Raw genomic sequence first — 22,535 nt, forward strand, 5'->3', positions numbered from 1 at the left:
GCCGGGAAATATAGGAGTTTTTTTAGGGTGGGGGAGGGGAGGAATAAACTAAACTTTTTATTTTAGTTGTAATATTTTCTAATAACGTAAGATTTTTATATCAGCTACCATTACATTTTAATAGCCAATGACAATCACATAAAAACAGTTAAAAATGATAAATATCTACATTTTTTCACTGCAATTTTATTTGACATAGAAAAGGAATTAATTGTACATGATCCTTTATACATATAGACCTGGAACTAATGGTATAATGTTTCAGATGTAAAAATAAAATATGAAAAGTTTTTGAGTTAAATGCATGTACTAATTAAAAGTTTATCCAAGTGTTCATATCAGAATTTCATTGACGTAACACTTATTTAAGTATTTAAGCAAATTCTGCACAGCTCAATTTTTTTAGACGTTACTTACCGATAGCTTGAGGTAATAAAATATATTCAACAGTTTTGAAAAAGACTGAGTTGATATCCACTGTAGCGATAGCAGTAATAATTGGGTCGGGGGTTGTCATAGCAGGAGGTACAGAAGAACATTCTGGATTCGTTTTCTTAGCCCGTAATATATCCGGCGGCAATTTGCTTTGACTGTATGAAAGAAAGAATGTTTTAAATAATCTCAGAAACTTGCAAAATCAATTTATACACAACATTTATATAATGTACTTAAAAATTTTAAATTTACATAACATGATACCGATATCACGGCGACAACATAACAAAAATATTTCGTGCTAGTTTTTATTCAATGAAAAGATATCAAATCTGTAATAAAAATGCCATATTTATATATGTTTTTGTTTCATTCTCTTTAGGAGAATTTACAATATTGCTGCCTTAACTGCTAAGTTTTATTTAGTTCCGTTTTTCGTTTACCCCAGCAAACGCGGAAAGAAAAAATAAAGACGCTCTTCACTGTCATCTATAAAGTTTGCATTTTTAGTCATTTTATTTTTCGATATACAGTCTAGATTCATCGAGATTTTGGCGATATTAGACCATCGGTTTACATTTAATAAGATGACATTTAAAGATTATAAAATTTAAAGTATAAAATAGTGGTTTATGAAATAATGGAGCATTTATGACTTTAAAGGAATCAAAATTTACATTAATAATGATAATAAATAAAATAAAAATGATTGATTAAAAATAAAGAAAAAATTAGATTTTTACATGTACCTAAATGCTGTTTATTTAAAAGAATTGACATACCTTGTGAACTTAAAAATTTTCCTTATCGAATAGCATAAAAAGTTCTACATGTTTGTCTCCCATTATATCTTCAGATACATCATCGAATTTCATTTCATCTTCGTTACACTGATCCATAAATAAATAATAATTATTCGTTCCCTTTTTTTTTTTACCAAAACCAAACACCTTGCTGCAGCATGACTTCCATTTACTTTCGCAAACTAAATAAGTTGTATTTGAAACCAGCCCTGTACTGTTTCGATTGGCAGGAGCCACATTTAATATTAAAAGGAACACTAGATTAATTGTATTTCAACTAAAGCAAATGCGATTTACTAAAGACTTCGATGTTCACTTCAAAATCACATCTTCAAATGACTACAGAAAGAGGAAACATCTGACTCCTAATTTCGTAAAATCATTCGGATCGGAAAGGCATTCTTATCCTGTCTCCCTTTTCTCGAAACCCTTGTGTAATATTCTTGTGCACACTTGCATTTAATACAACCCAACCTCTTTGCAGAATTTATTACTTCTTCAAAGATTCCCCCATCACACACAGACACGCTTTTCTCCCCTTATCGCTACCACTGTTCGAACACCTGGGAAAAATTTTCGAACGAATGATTTCAAAAGATATGAGCATCACACATTTACAGCGTGTACAGCTTAATATGATCACGTCCTTTTCGAACTTATTTCATTTATAAGGCGGCTGAGTTTTATATGCTATGATGGGCTGCACGCAGGATTTCATTTCTGTTACGGATTTACAAGTCAGGACTGCTACGGACCTCCACCAGAATGTCCTATGGCCTCGTCCTGCTCGGGCCTAGTTCACCATCTTTCGGGTCCCAACGTGCACGCTCATACTCCGCCTAAACGAGATAAATTGGACAGGACGGGTAATTGGTGCTCTTTGGATGTTGAAAAGCCCCAGGATCCCAATTGAGACGGCGTTTTGCCGCCCTTTGCTTTCAATGTACCTCTGGGCCTGGTCAAGACCCATTGATTTCTGTTAGGTATACAATGTTGGATATTTTCGGGAGGGGGCGAAAGCTATAAAAATAAAACAGACTTATTTTTATTAAATAAAGAGACTTATTTAAGACTAACGGGCAAGCTTGCCAGATAAACGGGCTGCGGGCAAAGCAAAATTTGTAAGTTCTATGCATATCTGAAAAGAAAATGTAGAAAAATATTTCAATATGAATTGTTTCAGCTTTATTTTGGCTTGATTAACGATTTTCGGCCATACAAAATAAGGTTGTACCAATGTTTTCATACAGACACTCTGTGACTATAAAACTGCTACTCTGTGTACTGCTGTCCAACTATGAATCCTTGATCATCATGAGGAAAGAAAATACGCATGTCAGCGGTTCAAAGTTAGGATTTAAAGTACTGATATTAATGAGACCAACACCTCTTGCATGTTTCTGTTTGATGGAGCACTGCCATCTGCACGCTTGAAAACAACTGCAACTTAATTTTCTTTTGGAACGTTGTAACGTCCTGTGCTTACCTGTAACAACACTTTTGCCCTTAATGTACATACGGGTAGCAGCAGCAGTTTCAGCACCTTGCTTTCATAGAGTTCCTTCTTCAAATTTTACAGCATCTTGTAGGCTTTTGCATATGGAATTACATTCCTTAAAACTGCATCCAATTGTGTAAACAGTTCAGCACTCAGAGCAACTTTTCCAAGTATATTCATTCTTTGCCTGAGGACTTGATCCGAATCTAAAATATCCAGCTGGGCATATTATTCTTGATCAGGTGGAGGTGGATGAAGGTTGTTTGCTCGATGATATATGGCATCATTAATTCAAAAACAAAAAGGACCTGAAGGTGTAGGTATTTTTATATTGGCACCCAAAGAAGCAAAACTAAAAAGACAGTTATAAGCACGTCATATTAGCAAAAACATCATGGGAAAATTGGTCGTTCCCATTCATTAAATTACGCTATTCTTCTGGATATATTCTTTCAGCTTCTAAAACTTTCCCATTATGACAGCAGTGCACGTATCTTCCGTGTTCCCTTCTCTTGGAAAGAAGAGTCCACTGCAGAGATCGCAGCAAGCTACCATTGAACTGACACTGTGTTGAATAACTTCGAGGCTACATCTTCCTGCATTGTAAAGAGTGCTACGTGAATGTCGTGTTGTATTCATGCGAAGCCTGTCTTCTCGTATAGTCATTGCTTTTTCAGATCAGACTTCTCTGTTATCCGAAGCGTCTTGCATTCGTCGTTAGGTGATCATCGTGTTATACGGAATGTCGAGTAATCAAGAGTCGAATATGCGAGACATTACTGAATTTAAAAATAAGCAAATCTCAAGCTATTGTTACCATAATAATAAATTCGAAACTACCTTCCCTTTCCCTTCGCCCCTCTTCTCCCGAAAATTAAAATCTTCATATTAGCATCAATCAAAAGTCCTTTTACTGTGGAAATACTCAGTATTTTGAAGCAGGTAATAGAATCCGTTGTTATTATAGAATTTCTATTTTCCTCTTAAGTTTTTACTGGTCAAAAAAAAAAAAAAAAAAAAAAACTGAATAGAGAAAAGTGAATAGAGAATCACCAAGTGAATAGAGAAAAAAACGAAATTCTGTTGAAATAAACAATAGCTCATACGCCAAGGTAAACAGCTATAGATAGCTTAGGGAGAAAGCAAAGATAAGGCAAATTCTCCTTGATAGAGAAATGTCGCAGATCACTAATATCACTTAAAAAGTAAGTTACAAAGTAAGTACAAAGCAAGCTACAAAGCAATGCTCACCGAGCAAAAGCTCAGTACAACCACACAACTCTGAGCTGAACAATTGGACTAACTAACTCCTTCACTTTTTCAGAAATTTCGAAAATGTTACCATGTAAGCTACAAACCTTCAAATGTCACCAAAATTTCAATAATGCCAAAAGCCCGATAGGAGGATTTTTACCCACATTACAGATTGTACTGAGCAATCTTCACAAATGAATTGTCAATCATTTCACAGCTAAAAAATCTATCGGGAATGTACACGAAATCAACACTTAAAGCACAATAAGTGATAATAATTTGATTAACAACAAATACACAATAAAACGCACTAAATAAATAATATATACGTTATAAGTAGTAAAATAACTATATTTTAAAATTCACATTGATAGTAAAGATATTTATATAATTAGTTTAACATTTAGCTCTTATTCTAATTCAACAATCATCTAAACGAGATTTCATTGAACCTTTCAGAATAGGAGCCATTGTTTACCAGTTATAAACTGCATACTACGAATATTTAGGGATATATCCAAGTTGCTGCAGGTGAGACGAAAAGTGCCAAGCATTTCGATTTTCTTTGTGTGTATTTGAATAAAATAGTCTAATAGCAGCTGCGCTTTGAAGTACAACCGACTGAAATTTGCTAGAGTCAAAAGGTATAAAAAGATATCAAAATTTCAAAAAACTCCGAGGTAGAACTGACAGGCGAGATTCCAGCCATGTCTCAAAACAATGCATTGTTTTAAGAGTTCATAAGGAATTAGGACATGGAAACAGGATGTCAGTAGCGCCTTAATATTGCGAGAGATTTCGTTCAGTGAACTCTTCAGAAGTGTGCAGTGCCGCCTTTACCAGTTAAAGATTTTTATATTCATAAAATGATGAATAAGAAGTGGAACTAAATGGTTGAATGAATGGTAACTTCGATCAAAACCCTTAATTTCCGCAAAGTTTGATAGCTCGGTTTGCATATTTTTATCCTTATTATTGTAAAATTCAAATTATCATTGTTTCGAGCTAAATGAAAACTACAAATTAGGTATTAGTTCTATATTTAAGTCTATGAATCAGACAGAAATATCTTTTTCACGATTAATTCAATTAGTTAAATGACATTTAAATAGTGAATTTACTATGCAAAAAGAATTTAATCTCAAATTAACTTGAACCCCCCTTCCAGAAATTTAATTTTTTATTGGGTCTGAAAATGGTGATGCTTTAACAAAAATAGTCATGCTCTAACAAACTAAATTTACATAAACTATAATTTTTTAATACTGCAAATTTCTTCTGAAGTCAAAATTTTTGTTAAAGATCAGTATAATAAAGGGCAAGGGGAAAAAGTATGAGGAAAATGTATTTTAAAATTACAATTAATCTAGTTTTTTTACATGAATTTTTCTAGCTTCTCTCTCTCTCTATCTGTTTGTTCGAATCAAAGCTTGATATCAATTTTTGACACATTCTAATAGAACCTTTCCTTTCCCTTCTCATGTTGAAGGAAGCGTATTGTTTTGATTGCATATAAAAACATGTCCTGGCAAAATTGACGAATGATATGAACGAAACGAATCTAGCAGAAACCCTTGGCAAGTATTGCTACCACTCAAAACATAAGATCTTTAATTTATCTTTCACTTGCAGCTGCGAAAAGCGATTCTTAAATTAAGGAAACTATAATCAATTTATTTTGAAAATGTAATCAGTTTAATCATCCGTTTTGCACTAAAAATATTAGACAATCTAGAATATCCATTAAATTAATATAAGGCATGTATTGTAAGAGGCAGGTGAGAATTTGATTACAGACCACTTCACGATGAGAGAAAGTATTCCATAAGAAAAGAAGATGTCAAATTTCAAATGAATGCAATGAACAATTTTTTTTTCATTAAACGTATCTGATCAAAAACTAAATAAAAGATATAAGCGTTCACTATCATATTAGCTGCATTTTAAATGTTCACATTACTAACATGTTTAGCAACATCCGTACAACAACTAATAACATATCTAGAATAGTGTCCCTACTTTTGTTTACAAAAAGTAGACAGAACAAATCCAATTTTTCTGTCCCCCCCCCCCGCTCGGGATTCTACTAAAACCTCAATGCGGACAAAAGTTGCTTCATTGCTGATCCAGAAAAGCCACTGGAAAGACAAATAAGTTATAATAATTTAAGGTGGATTTTTTCCCTTTAAATATCATTAAGAGATACTCTGTTGTGATTTACAAAGGCGTAACATTCCTTAATTTAAAATTTTGTTACGGTTATATGCCAAAAGCATAGTCACACAAGTAATTTATAAGTTTTCGAGTACTAAATACACTTTCCTAATATTCATACGAAAAAAAAAAAAAAAATCTGATGACACCTCAAGACTTCCTTATACGGAATATAAATTATACGGATTTTTTGCTGCATTTGATTTAAAGTTATTTCCTCGAAATTCATTAAAAGATACATTTCTCATTCAATTAATTCAGTTCTTACTTTCTGGGAAGGCAAAATTATATAAAACCTCAAAATATCTTCATTCAAAATTGAAAAATATAGAGAAACATAAACACCAAAGTTGCTACTTTGGTAGACGATTGCACGGATTTTGGCGATTTTTTTTTTTTTTTTTGGCGAGCAATGCGACTTATAGTAAACCCATTGCTGGACAACTTATTTATGGTAACCGATACTTTGCTGTCATTTTATTTAAAAAAAAAACGCGTTTTATTATGCATAAATTCCGTGTTTTATATATTATTTATGGCTTCTAAATATTAAAAATCAATTTAATTTTGCGTTTTTACTTGAAGTAAAAATTTTATTGTTTATGGTATTTTATATAATTTTATGTTGTGGATGATATAATCAATGACGTCACCTTGCTTTAAAAGTAATTGGTTTTAATATCTATAAATTTAATCTAATGTTTTAAACATTATTTATGGCTGTTAAATATTAAAATACAATTTAATTTTGCATTTCTTTTTTAAAATGATTTTATTATGTATGATTATTTAAATAATTTTAATTCTAGGCGTGATGTAATCAGCTCCCTGATTGGTTACTGAATATTTGTGCATTACCGCGTCATTTTAAAATTTTATTATTCATCTCTTCCGAATTCCTTAGATTTCATAGGGAACGGATATGTCCCTTTCAAAGATTAATGTACCAAGAATTATTGGTATCGGAATCAAAAAATTGTCCTTTGAGACCTTATTTTCGCCAACCTGGCTTTCCTAATCAAAGATTTATTTATAAATTGTTACAAGGGTCTTAGGAAATTTATTTTAAATTTGAATAACCATCGCTAATTGCTTCTTCAATGAAGTGCGAGAAATGTGGACCACAGATGAAGATCATTAAAAGAGCCGATTCTGAAGACGGCCGTATATGATATTGTGATCACTGTGGTAGAAATAACCGCTGTAAAAATAACAAAAGTATTAGACATTCCTCCATTTTTACCGGCAGTAAACTTCTAATTGCTGTCATTTTAGCTATACTGTACGAAGCGTTCTTATTTACTTATTTTAAAGCATTTGAATTTAAGTACAATTTTAATACTTTTAAACGTTGGTATGATGGTTTACGTTGGTATGATAGTTTTTAATTCGACATTCAGTTTAAGTAATATTTTAATCCAATTAAACGTTGGCGCAATGTTTTTATAGCGGTGTTTTTATTCCATTTCATTGCTATATGAAAGTAATAATTTAACCTTTAGTATTTTATACTCGTAGTAAATGTATTTATTTACATTTTGTGCGATCTTAAAAAACATCGTTTTCAACAAAAAAATAATCTATTATTTTTAACAATATTTTCTTTTTATAAAGTTTCGAATACTTTACTATGGGCAAAAACGTAAAAACAGCGTTTTTCAAGATGGCTGATTGTTAAAACCGCGCCAACAATTACGCCAAAGTAAATCGCCAAAAATCCGTGCAACCGTCTATCAAAGTAGCACCACACCAAATACAGTAAAAACAATTAAAAAAAATCTGATGTGTGTGCACCACATGACTTCCTTGCGCAGAATATTAAATTATACGCACATTTTGCTGCATTTCATTTAAACTTACTTCTCGAATTTCATTAGAGATACATTTCTCATTCAATTACACTCATGTCCATAAATTAAGGATAATGCAAAATCAGGCAAAGGAAGAGTTAGAAGCAAAACAAATTTGACTTATTTGTAAAGCTTATTTATTAAACAAAAGGTAAAGAGCAAAAAAAGATGCTATATGTTTGACATTATTAAAAAAATTAGCGATCTTTTCTCCCTGGAGCAAATTAAAAAAAAAAAAAAAAAAAAAAAAAAAAAAAAAAAAAAACAATATTACATGGTTGGTATGATTGTTAATACATTGTATGTCTCACAGACGATGCAATACAGTCCGTACAACGCCTAGGCATGCTGAGTATCAAATTATCGATCTGATCTTGGGGGATATTACACCACTCAAAAAGCAATGCTCTCCGAAGTTCCGGTAGACATGTACGAGGAGGTTGACGGGCTGCAACTCGTCGGCCAAGCATGTTCCACACGTGCTCTACTGGATTCAAGTCCGGTGAGAATGCTGGCCAGACCATACGGGTGATATCCTCCGATTGAAGGCATTCGCTTACGATGTTTGCACGGTGAGGACGGACGTTGTCATCCATAAACACAAATTGTGCGCCCATGGCGCCCCAAAACAAACGTACATGTTGTTCCAGAATGACGTTCCGATAGATTTGGCTTGTCATGGTTCCAATTTGAACATGCAGGTCAGTTCTGGAACCCAGAATACTTCCACCCCAAACGAGCACTGCTGCACCACCGTAACGCTGTCGTTCAGTGATGTTTTCTTGGTGGTAACGGGTACCTGCAGCTCTCCATATGAAAGTCTGGCGAGAATCACACTGCAAGCTAAACCTGGACTCATCGTAAAACATCACACAAGCCCACTGTTGCAGTGTCCACAATGCATGCTCTCTACTCCAGGCTAACCGCAGGCGACAGTGAGTTGCAGTAAGTGGAACGCATCTGACAGGTCTACGAGCATATAGACCAATCTGCCTTAAGCGTCTGTACACGGTCTGCCTTGAAATTGTCGTACCAGTGGCTGAAGAGAGCTGAGGAGACAGGTCTGAGGCTGTGCTCCGCCTGTTTCTTTTGGCAGTAACGGCCAAATACCGGTCCTCATTCGGCGTTCTAACTCTGGGGCGACCTGTGCTGTAACGTCTACTCACATTACCATCATCTTGCAATCGTTGCCAAAGCCTGGAGATGACACTCTGGGCAATTCCAAGTTCGTCTGATACTTCCAGTTGGATACGCCCACATTCCAGACGGCCGATAATTCTACCACGTAAAAAATCATCCAAATGCGTCTTTTGTGTCATAACTATTCGGTTATTGCACTGAAATGCTTATAAAGTGCCTGCAAACAATTTTACTTCTTTGCCTGTATTCCTTATATATATCACTTTCTTACACTCTCGTCATTGTGACGTACCATCGGTGTCATCTGGTTACTTACTGAAATTTGCATATGATTCTTGAAGATGTGTGTAGTTATTTTACAGGTGATATATTTATTTTAGAGTTCGATTTCCGCGTGATTCCAAATTATCCTTAATTTATGGACATGAGTGTAATTCCGTTCTCAGTTCGCGGCAAGGCAAAAATACATAAAACCTCAAAATACCATAAACCCTTATTAAAAATTGAAAAATACAGAAAAAATATAATAAATAAAACAGCAAATACAGTTAAAACAGTAAAAAAAATTAAAATTAGAGTTTCTATGCAAAAATAAGCAATTCGGCAAGCAAGCAAAAAGGCAGATTTTTCGGTGCACAAAAATGAAAGTTTAATTTTGGTCCCACTCGGCAAAAAGACACTGAAGGTGCAGAAACTGAATTCAATATTCTGCTGCTACAAATGTCAACAAATATGGTTACTATGGTAAAAAAAAGTCTGATATGTACAACACGCGACTTCCTTGTACGGAATATTAAATTATATGCAATTTTCCTGCATTTCATTTAAACATATTAAATTAACAGTTAACAAATTTTGAATTAAATCTACTTCGTCGATAACACATAAAACACAATAGAATAAATGCACTCATTAAAGTTTACTATATTTATTTACCACAGCCACACTTTGAGGCTAGGTTCACTTAACAGCGTTACATATCACTCATTTATAACTCAGAGTGTACAAAAAAGATATCATCTGAAGAATTACCACATGTTCTATTCACATACTATAAATCTAAAACGATGTATAAAAGAAATTAAACAAATAAAAAAAAAAACAGTTTTCACAGATGATTCAGCGCCGCTTACCTAATGCGCATGCGCTACTAATTAAATCAATTCTCACTTCGCAGCAAGGCAAAAATACATAAAAATTCAAAATATTTTCATTAAATATTGAAAGATGTGAAAAAACATAAAACACCAAGTACAGTTAAAACAAGTAAAAAAAAAAATGTAATTAAACTTAAAGAAGGCAGATTTTTCGGTGCACAAAAGTGAAAGTTTACTTTTGGTCTTACTCGGAAAAAAGACACTGAAGGCCTTAATTTGTTGAAACTGCCTTAATTTGTTGTGGACGCTATGCTGAGTCAACATATGGGATAATTAAATAATTTAAGTGATAATTCCAGAATGAATTAAGCATAATTTAATTCGCAATAATAAAAGACGTTACTTTGTTGTTGCAAAGCTTAGTTTCTTTAGATTGGCAACAAATCCGCTATTCTGCTAAGTTTCAAATGTAAATAAATATGTCTGCTATGATAAACAAATTAGGCTCAGCCACACTTAAATAACTTTTAAATTGTTGATAACTCTACAACTACAACATGCAAGCTAACTAAAGCCATAAAAACCTTAATCGGATGATAAGAACAACATAATTTAATCATTTTTAAAGCAAAAAAATGCACAATTTACACACATATAAGAATAAAGAAACGGAGCTCATCAAGCCGAGTAACACAGTGGATATATATATACATATATTTGTATACTTTTGGTGTGGCCGATTGCGACCAAAAAGTGAGGAGCACATTTACATGTTACAGCAGTCCCATTACAAAATTTAAATGACTCGGCTTTGAGTTATGCTAGATACATACATACATACAAGTACAGACGTCAGGAAAAAAATCTCTTCTGACTTACGTACAGATGTCACGCAAACACGTAGTTAAATTGCATTCGATAGCGGGCAAAATGGATATTTTCGTTGAAATATGAGACTCGGAATTTTTCGTGATTACAATACTCCCTTTACTTCGTACAAAGAATTAAAAATATCATTAGACTAGAATTACCAAAAAAGTACAATATTTGACTTATGAGCATAAACTAGTAACAAAGTGCTAGCAGACGTAAAGCGAATTATCGTTGTGTCTCAAATGAACAATAGAGTCTTGTAAAAACTTAAAAAAACCTTTTTATTTAACAGGACATAAACGCACTTCTTCTGCATGACGTGGTCAACCATCATTTGTAGCGATGTAACTTAAAGTAACAGCTAAATTTAAATTACGGTAGTCAAATAGTACACAAGTTAACATTAAGTTGGCTCAAAACTTAAGCCGGCGTAAATTTAAATGACAGCAGGTATAATGCAGAGACAAATAATTTCTATCTAGCTGGCAAAACCTAATAACACGGTCTCGAAAGGCAGAAATACGTTCTAACTATCCAAAAACCTCATCTTATATACTTTCCAACTGATTTGCACTCTGGTGAAGAAACGGAAAGGAGAATTTACAGTGAAGGCGTAAATCACAACTAGCTAGTTTAAATAATAATAACCTTATAAATGCTACGAGTTGGCTATGAACAAAATTAAAGCCTGCCAGTGCTTTTTTAGAATATGAATTCTACAAAATTCGGTCTATTAATAGAATTAACAATTAGATATATTTTATATTAAACATATTTCAATTTACATCAATTCTGTATATTAAATTATCAAAAATATTCTATTAAACATGGCAAATGAGACAAATTAAAGGTCTTCTGTTGAGCACTGATAACATACTGTTTCCAAATCGCTCAGTTTATAAAAATTAATAATATATCGAATAAATTTTAAAGTTAAATTAAGGACTTTATGCACTGCAGTATAACAATGAGAAACAAATATGAATGAATTATAAAGTAAACATTTTATATTTCGCACAGTGCCTGCATTTACTATCGGCTGTTTTTAGATTTTCCCCCCTCTTATCAGTCAATTTTGCCAAAATATGATTTTATATGTTATATGAAAAATAATATACATATTTCGAAGTGTAAAAGATACTTCACATGGTTAATACAGGTAGAAAATTAAACCTTACTATCAATGAAAAATTATTATAGTACCTTTTTTAACAATTTACTTACTAATACAATTCTTGGATTTTTTGCTCCAGTTCTTTCTGCTGAGTTAACGGACATGGTTTCCTTAAATACGAAAGTATTCTTTTTTGAAGAACATTCTTTAAACCTGACTTCTTCAGACCTAAAATTTGCAAAAGTTCACGTAACTCACTTACACGAAAATCCAAGATAAGAGCCTGAAACAGAAATTCGAGAAATTTCTTTAGATATAATATAAAATAGAATCTGCCTATGGTATAAGATTAACGATAACATTGCCATGAAAATCAAAAAACAGCAAAATCGAAGAACAAGAGAAGAAAAGCAAAACCTTAGATAAAATGAAAAAAGGACTTACCTCAAAATTATTCATTTAAAAATCTAAACCGAAGTTTATTTCCACACGCTATTTAGTACATGTATTTGTATATTAGAAAGTAATTAATTCCAAATTTGCTCACTCTTTAGATGTACGGAATTAAAAGAATCATAGCATGAATTTGCGGAAGTGACGTAACAGCCGAGTTTATTAATTTTGCCGCTAGGTGTCACTAATGAAGCACGTATTTGTTTGCATTATGAAATCCATTACTATGAAAGCAGCAGATGTTGCTAATAGCTTCTCCCATTTCGGAATATTTTATTTTCATAGATCACTTTAGTAATTATTAAAGACAAATAACAAATGCAATTTGTGTAATTAAAAATCCGAAGGAAACATTTTGCAATATTTTAAGTACAATAATATGTGCTTAACAAGTTTGAATTAATAAGCAATGAAGTGGTAATAAACAGTAAAACAATTAACTATATAAGTAATAAAGGAGTTACTTTATCAAACTTGAACCCTCAATAGTTTAAAAACAAACCATTTTTACTGTTGCCCTGAAAAACATTATTCGAATCTAAATATTTTTATGAGCTAATGGTAATAATTAAACATGTATTGGCAAATCACATCGCATATATAAAATCTAAAAATAATATGTTTAAAACTGTAAAATAAATTGAAAAATTTTTTAGAAATTTTTACTTACGTTTTCAGTAAAATTACGCTTTCATGGAAAAACTAAATAATATTCTATACGCACAACAGCTAGAAGTTTAAAACTTTTCAAAGTAATTAACAGCTCATTATATTTCAGCTTATGACAAATTTGTAGTAAACAAATAAATATATTATAAACGTATGTATACTACATACGAGTACATACATATTCTTCATGCTTTTAAAAAAATGTGTTAATTGTTACCTTTTTTTCATCTTTCCACCCTATCTAAACAAATTTAATACTTTAACTTTTTTTTTTTACAAATTTTAATTTTTCAAAGTTTTACATCGTATTTTACTAACGACGAGAGCAGAGATAAAACGTGTATGGGCCGATTTAATTTCATCGTTGTTTCTTCATATTTATTGCAGGAAAGTTGGAAATAAAAATTGTAACAGCTTTAAAGGATGATATTTTTTCGTTATTCGCTAGATGTATATCATACAGTTTATCAAATTTCTATTGTTTTAAAAGATATTTTCTCCTTCTTTGCTCTGTGCCTTCGTGGTGTAATTGGAAGGTACCGCTAGCATTTCGGAGGTCCAGAGCTCAAATAGAATGAGCGCATTGCACATGTTTCCTGCTCCAACACAAATATAACTACTCTGCAGTGGCGTCCAAACTAAAATGCGGTGAACGATAATTCACCTCTATCAGGATTTGGCCATAGATCTCCGCCTCTCTATTGCCCTTTAAGTGGGGAAGAATATAAAGCATATATTCTCTCTCTTTACTGAATGCCTTCATAGTTTAAATGGAAGCATGCCCGGCTAGCACTTGGAGAGATCTGAGTTCGAATCCCAGCGAAGGTATTTCTCACGTTTCCTGCTGTGAAATAAACCAAATGTTTCTATAATCTCTCTAAACAAAAAATTGTGCATTCAGGCTGAAAAATTCACTTGTAGCCATTTTCCCATGTTCTGTGTTGAATTCTATATATGGTTTCATCCAGGTGCCTTGCTTGAAGTCAATAACTCGATAACTTTTTCTTTTTGTCCATATATTCGCAATTTAACATATTAAGTTTCTTGAATGTAGTTAATAGACTTTCTTATAATGTATTTTAAGAAAAATTTCTTGACAGTACCTGGAATTACATGATACTGTATATCTAGCAGCTTTTGATAATGAGGTGAGCATATTTCAGGGTTGATTTAAAGCTATTCAGGTGCTAGGGATAATCACTATAGAGATTGTAAAGATCTTGTGGGTATTCTAAACCAACTTCAATAGATATTCTCCATTGCCCTCAATACCATCAGTTTGCAATAATTTTATATCTTCTTCAGACAGCCATCTAAAATAAGCAAGCTGAACGGAAAGCTGCTGCATGCGGCTGAACGATGGCTCAAGCATATAAATTATTCGCATCTGAGTAGACTAATGTGCTGTCAATCTTCGAATCCCAATTCTTTAAATATTTATTATTGGCTTTAATTTTTGCTATGATTATTTAACAGTACTTACCCAAACTGCGCAAAGATTTTGCGGAAAGTAAAGGCATATCTGAACCAATAAGTAAAAGCATATCTGAACCAGTAAGTAAAGGCATATCTGGACCAGTATCTGGAAAGTAAAGGCATATCTGGATTTCTTTAATTTTCGGAATTCCTTAAGCGAGCTTGCTAACCTAATCCTGACCAACGACAAGGGTCGATCCCATAACAATTTAAACGAAATTTTCTAAACTTTCGAAAACACAAGCAAGTACCAGTATATCCGTTATAAAATGTAAATCATGTTGATCTTCGTAATTTTGAATGTTAAACATTTCTTGCACAATTTGAGCAAAATCATGATTATCTTTTGAAAGAACTTCGTTTTTAAATCGTTAAGAAATGCATCACAGTGGAATAGTTTTTCCTTCTTAAATTTTTTACTTCAATCGACGGAACTATTTGAATGAATAAATACCTTTTCGCAATGAAAGACTTATTTTCGAATTGTCGCGAGCTTTCATGATATGAAGATTTTCAGTCAAATATTTCAATCAGGTGGGCCTAACCTGTAAAAAATCCAAAATTCGAAGTACTATCATGTACCACCAAAACTATCATCGAAGTACCACCAAAACTATCATGTATTGCTCCATATTTTGTATGATGCAATTCGATTTTTTATACTTTATTTTACCAAGTTCCTTGTATAATCGAATGACAGTCATAATATTTTAATTCAAGGAAAATAAGAATTCTTTTCAAGAGTTTAAAATCTATATTACATCTTCCATGATCTACTCTACAATACTTCCCCACAATATAATCATAATCTTGAATACATTCTTTGTCTAATGTCTTCCTACCAAATGTGGCAAACTTTACCTTGCTGATAAAGAGCTTCTTCTTCGAAAGATATTTCCCTTGATCTTTTATTACTTAAACTATCATTTATTAAATGCTGTTCTTTAAACAAGTCTTGAAGGAAGTCATCGTCAATATCGACTCAACTGTAAATTACAGCGCTTTGAATGTTATTCCATCAGGACCTATAACAACATAGCAATAACTATATCGAATATGGAGAGATTCAATTGTTGAATGAGAAGTATCTGGATCGTTCGTACATATGTTAACCTTAATGACGAATAATTCAAAATCCGAGTACATGACAAAACCAGTGGTGGAGTGGTTAAGAAAGCTGGATACCGATAGTTCACACCGAATATTGGTTGATTTGTGGTTACATGGTTGGTTTTTCCCACGTGTAACGTGAATACGAGACGGTTTCTCTCAGAGAGTTCTCCATGAAGCTATTAGGCAGATAACCTCTTAGGCAGATGTTTTTGTCATGTTCAAATAATCAAATATTTGTCAAAAGGTACTTCGAATTGGAATTCATACTTTTTAAACCGCAGCCGTTCATCTTCTTCTGAAGGTCTGTGACTTCTGAAGATTACATTTTTGTACGAGAAAACAAAATATTTTGCTTCGAAAACCGATGCAAACAGTATGCACCATAAAAAGCAACACCGCTATGCTTTGACAAAGAACTTAGAAGCCTCCTTATATATTTTATATGGAAATAAAATCCTCCCTCACTCAAAGACAGGAAATTCAGATGTATGCTGCGCATGAACAGAAACACGTTTTTCACATTCACACGTCTACTTTTCTAAATACATCACGGGGAAACTTCTTTTCGAAATCTTAAACGTTAGCAGAAATACTATTCACTCCTTCAAACTTCTCGATGTGATGGAAAATCAAGTCCATTTTTAATACATTGATCATACTGTCTAATCTATTATTTGAAATCGTGGGTTGAATTGGTGACAAAATGGACAAGAAAATCTTATTATTATTATTATTATTTGTTTATTATTTTTAGCATTAATAAGGGATCTTTTAACTTTCTTCTCCTCTAAGTATATAACTCGATGCAGGAAGCAGCTAAAATCTTTCAACATTTAAAATTAGAGAGAGTATGGAATTCAGTATCGATCCATTATCTTTCCTAAAAAGCTTTCTAACTTGACGAGATATTTCTGTAATCTTCGCTGATAAAATTTCTAAGTTCATATTCTGGTAAATTAATAAAACAATATTGTATTGTATTAACAATACAATATTCAAATTCGTCCATGTGGATACATCTTTGAGCGTATAGTGTACGACTTCATGCTTTTCATTTTTTCTCTTTCAGAAAGCAAAATTTGCTATTTTATTGACTGAATTTTAGAGGAAAAATAATTACATCAGCTTTTTCAGGGCACAACTTACAGACTCCCAAGGGGTGGCCTTCTTCATAAGTGAACAGAAATTCACTGAAAATTAACAATTCAAAATACAATCTAGAGAAAGCTCAAATAATTTTGGTACACTGCATTTTATATACTGTAGGTGGAAGGATAAAATAATCCACAACACTTTAGACATAAGGCATCAGATTGGTTAGGTTCGCTTATTGGAATATAGCAAAGCACACGGCCCATTCATCTGGGATCGAAAGCTGGTCGGACTACTAGTATTCAGCGGTCTTAGCCACTGATTCTAATGACTCGGTCACTGTTTGGGCTGGCATCAGAATGAAGTACAGTAAAAGTCTTCGGATGCAGCGAAATGTATCAATTTGTTCCTCGACCCTTATAAAGCTCTTACACACCGTATGTTTCATAATACAAGAATTAATTTTCCCATTAAACAACAAGGGAAAATAATTACACTTATAGAACAAATCCAGCAAATATATATGTTAAATTACGGTATATATACGTACATTGAATATTTATGGTAAATATATATATTATAATTCGTAAAATAGTCCATAGAGCCCATTCTGTTTGACGTATCGCATTGAAATTTGGTATATTCTTTATCAGGAAAAAGAAAATTGCAATAAAAATAATAGCTCAAATTTCGACTACCAAATGAAAAGGTAACGCATAAAAAGCAAGACACACAAACTGGAAATTAAAAATTTTATTTGATCACATCACTTGTTCAATGTCCATTCCACTTGCGTCAATCACATATTCAAAGCGCATTATAAAATATTCAACAGTACCACCAAGGATTTCATGAGGAATTTCAGCAATATGGTGTGTTATGTAGAAATGATCTTTTTAGGAATCCCCACAACCATAAATTATAGGGATTGATAAAGAGAATGAGGAATACCCAACCTTCTCCAAAGGAAGTATAAGTAGTTCCTTCTATTATAGGACAATATGGGGTGCTGCACCATTTTACACGAAGACTGTAGTCTCCAAACATTCTCATTCTTGTAAAGCAGGAATGACTTGATGCTGCAGAATTTCGCAGTAGCGGGCACTTGAGACAGTACATCTTCAGAACTTTGAGGAATTCTCTGCTCAAGTCAGCAGCAAAATCATACCACACAGTCAGATAATCAGAATGTTCATGCACAACATTGGAATTCGCAGTACTTCATTTGCGACAGTTCTGAGTATTCATTGCTCTGTCTAAAGCAAAATGCACTTTATATTTGCAAATATTCCAATGCCATGCAGTATTAACTGATAACAAAATCAAAAACCGATTAAGTAAAATAAATGCGTGGATGTCGGGCCTGAGGGTGCAGCTTTTGCATCTTATAAGGCTATTATTTTAAAATGGATCACAGAACCTTTTGTACTGTAGACCAAGGGTAGATAAATCATGCGAAATCGCTCGAGCACTTTTCGAAGAATATCAGAGAGAGGACACAATGTCAATCACAGCACCAGTGACTTCTTTCTCACTATCATTTGAAGTCTGTTACCACATTCTTTCAGCCAGCATGCCCAAATGCCTCATCAACTTTCTCAAACCATTTTTTCGACGTAGGACTTTTAAACGTTCTGCAAGTCTAATTTGCTTTTCTACTTGAAACTACTGTATGAAAAGCGCCATGTAGTGGTGGAAAAGACAGCTAATTTTTAGTACAATTTTCTTTTCCCCATGGTCCATATTAGGCTAGAGTGGCCCGAGAGTGATGCGTAGTTTAAGTAGAAAATTAGGCCGCGTGGTGACAGTCATTAGTGCTGAACGTTTGTTTACATTTGTTGCCTCCATAACTTGAAATGATTTCTGCCAGTCAGTTCAAACTCTCATTATAGAATGTCGGAAATGGCAAACTGTATTGTAATGTTGTGCAGAAAGAAGACTAAAATTCGAGGAATCACATCGGGGATTCGGGTTTTCCAAGTGTGTCCGCTGCAAAAGGGGATGTTTATTCCAACATAAAAAATTCAAGAATATGTTCTTTTTATTTTGCACTCGATGACTACATATGAGATTAAAAGAACTGCTTGGCTTAGCATTAAAAGAACACTGAAAGCAATTGTGTCTGCACTTTAGAATTTCCATTATCTGAGTGTAATTTTTAAAAGGGCTATGTTAAAACATATACATACGTTACATATGTTATATATACATAATGTGTACAAAAAAAAAAAAAAAAAAAAACTGAATGAAGGCAACATAGAAAGAAACATTTCCAGCAATGGTGATTTATGAAACTCTATGCTGAAAAGAGTTAAAGAAAGCAGGTGTCACGCCCAGGAAATAAAGAAATGAGTTTTGCACAGTTTAGCTTCACTTTTTTTTTTTTTTTTTTTTTTTTAAAAAAAGAAAAATTTGCAGGATCCAGAAAAACTAGATTGTGCAAATTGGTATACATCCAATGAATCATATTAATCAGCTCAACATGTGAACATTTTATTAAAAGAAAATAACTGTTAAAGGTAAGTATGTTGTTTTGTCAACCAAAAATGAAGAAAAAAGGCTATTATACTGAATTTGTTGCTTCTTGTGAATAAATACACAACTTTCAGAAAATAAGGAGAAAAACAACAAGCATGCAAGCGCATAATGAGATAAAAAAAAAATTAAAATTTTTACAGATAATCAAATACGTTTACTGATATCAAATTAAAAAAATTGACATTGGCAGATGACATTTGTAAATCTGCTAAATTGAGAGCAATATCTAGAAGATGTTACAACTGCCTTAGACAAAAATTATGTAGAAAAAACTATTTAAACACTTAACATTACTTCGAGGTACAACAGAAATATTTTTTAAGATGCAATCTGACAGAAATACAGTAGTAATTAAAAGTATTTAATATGTATGAAAGCTTAACTAGAATTAAAAATACGCAAAAGCTTTTAATTTTGAATTTATTTACTTGTGCGTGTACGTGTACACAAATCTATTCTGAGAGTTCAGTTTTTCGTATATAGAAAGAACAGGGTGTAAATATCGAAGACTATATACTGTAATAATCAGTTACATGGGGATAAACGCTATAAATTAATCCTAACAGTGTAATGGATTATGCTTTTAAATAATAACGAAAACATATGCACTTTTGCAATAGTCTGAAGTGAATAAATCATTGTAGCATTTCAAAAATAAGACGTCATAAATAAATCCATAAAAATTGTGTAAAAAGTCTAAAATGATGAGCAAAATACAGCATTTAAATGTATAGAGACTTTAAAAACACACCATTAACAATTTCTATAGAATTTTACGTTAACTAAATATGAACTTGATGATACATATACTTTTACATATATTTTTCTTTGAGCTACGTAATTTAAAATGAAAGTTATGATCATGTCAAAATTCGTTTATTAAAACAATACATATGCAATGGAAAAAAATGGAAAATAATTTTTAATCAAATTTTTGCAGTTCTGTTTTCAAGCATTCTATTTGACAAGATTTATTTACATTAAGTGCATATGTTACAGGCAAAGTATGAAATCCGGCATTCTAATAGAGTGCCTAGGCATTGTATATAATGCCTAAAACTAGCCGGCAATGTATGAAATGATTCATATTTCATACATTTCCTAGGCATTCTATAGAATGCCAAAGACAAACTGGCAAAGTATAAAATACATTTCTGATTCGTTTCCAAGAACTGAAACTACTTACTAGAAGTTTCAGTTCTTGGAAACAAATCATTTATTAAAAATGATGTAAAAAGGCCAAAATGACTACTAAGAAGGAACCACGGGACTACTGGCAGCCAAATGCTAGGTTGTGATGTTTGTGGAAAACAGAAGTACATTCATTTATCCTGTTAAAGAAAGCATCAGTACTATGCATGCAGTATTGCGTCACGGATGCTAAGATATTTTCCGTATTTCATGAAAACTCATTTAAGTACTGCACAGGAATGACGTGACAGAATGTCGAAAGAACTTTCAACCAATTACAAAACCATTACATGTAATGATATTGAACTGTAACAAAAACTTTTGTGAACCCTGCCAGAAAAAACAAAAAGGTATTAAAAACGGCACTGATGTGAAAATTATTATTGTTTTTTAATTTAACTTCCATTGTCAGGTGGATCTTACCGATTCCCAGTCTCAGCCAGATTAGAAAATACAAATTTATTACTCTGTATCAACATCACCCCACTATCTTTTTTTCTTTATATTTCGAATAACTGTTTTTTAATGCCACTCTCTCATTAATTTTTTTAAAAAACACTTGTATTTTAGAGGAATGAAAGTCTTTTAAATAATAGCTTTATCATAACTTTTTTTTCCATACTTTGCCTAAAAAGCATTTGTCATCTTATAGAATGCCTAGGTAAAGTATGTAATAATTCTCTTATTTCATACTTTGCCTAAAATCATCTGGCATTATATACAATACCTAGGCATTCTATAGAATGCCGTCATTTCATACTTTGCCGGTAATATATACGACAAGATTTAAAATAATAATAAATAAAGTGCTTTTCCCAATGTTTAGTTTCCTTAATAAAATGAAATATATTTATTCACCTTTTAATGCTTTCCTTTAGGAAAAGAAGGTAATGTTAATAATTATTTCAGTACTCCTACGAGTTCTGAGCTTAAAATAAACATATGCTTAAAAAAATACTTGATTGGAAAATATGTACCCGGTGTTTCCGATGTGTTATTTGCTATTTAGAAATCATGCAGCAGTCTCCTCGAACTAGTTGTTGTGTCACCCACACGATGTCATTCTCAGCAACTTATGGCAATGATTTTTTTTGGCTCCTGGCCAAACCTTTAATGTACTGAAGAACCTCTCACCAGGCTCTAACGAAATATGTCAAGTGAAAGGGGATCTATACAAGTCTGAAAAGTGTATTTCAAATACAGCCACATACACTAAACTGCTATTCTGCATACATACAAGGTTCAGATAATTATTAAAAAGACTTCTGGTTCCTTTTGATGGCAGTCTGCCCCAAAACAGAATCAACTCCCGATTTATCATTGCCAAACCATATACAAGGGCTACCAGTAATTTAGAATTAATCTCAGGTTACTTAAAAAATAAATAAAATAAGAGAAATAACCCACGTTATAATTAAATGAAAGATAACATAGACAATTTTTTTTTATATTTTCAGGGAATAAGAATTTTAATCCTGGAGAATAAATTCATAATTATGTAAATTTAGTCAATATTCAAAATAAAAAGCCCACAATGTAAATAATGGAAGAATAAACATCTTTATCAAGGATACATAATTTTCATATTAAAAAAATGAAAATTTCACATTTTTTCGGGGATTGAGTAAATAATATAAAAAATATAGATCACTGTTTTTCAGATCCACTGTAATCAAACAAACTATGATGATCATAAGGAAAAATAATTAATCATTGTTTTTCAAT

General features: G+C 32.4%; 1 protein-coding gene and 1 long non-coding RNA gene across 3 annotated transcripts in view; one reads left to right on the forward strand and one right to left on the reverse strand.

Annotated features, from left to right (window-relative positions):
* LOC118196449 (E3 SUMO-protein ligase PIAS4-like) overlaps positions 1-17,387 on the reverse strand; it is a 66,679-nt gene extending 49,292 nt beyond the window's left edge. For both annotated transcript variants that reach the window (XR_015041568.1, XM_035367906.2), the window contains exons 1-3: positions 12,723-17,387; positions 12,389-12,561; positions 418-590 (exon numbers count right to left, since the gene is read on the reverse strand). Coding sequence is in view for 1 of the 2 variants with exons in the window: in XM_035367906.2 (XP_035223797.1) it covers positions 418-590; positions 12,389-12,561; positions 12,723-12,737 (361 nt within the window). In the remaining variant the exon portion in view is untranslated. The remainder of the gene's footprint in view (positions 1-417; positions 591-12,388; positions 12,562-12,722) is intronic.
* LOC118196451 (uncharacterized) overlaps positions 1-22,535 on the forward strand; it is an 83,529-nt gene that overhangs the window by 53,452 nt on the left and 7,542 nt on the right. The window lies entirely within an intron of this gene.

This window comes from Stegodyphus dumicola, chromosome 6, assembly GCF_044657685.1.
Source record: "Stegodyphus dumicola isolate Sdum_Otavi_A_Nest chromosome 6, ASM4465768v1".
Taxonomy (NCBI): Eukaryota; Metazoa; Arthropoda; class Arachnida; order Araneae; family Eresidae; genus Stegodyphus; species Stegodyphus dumicola.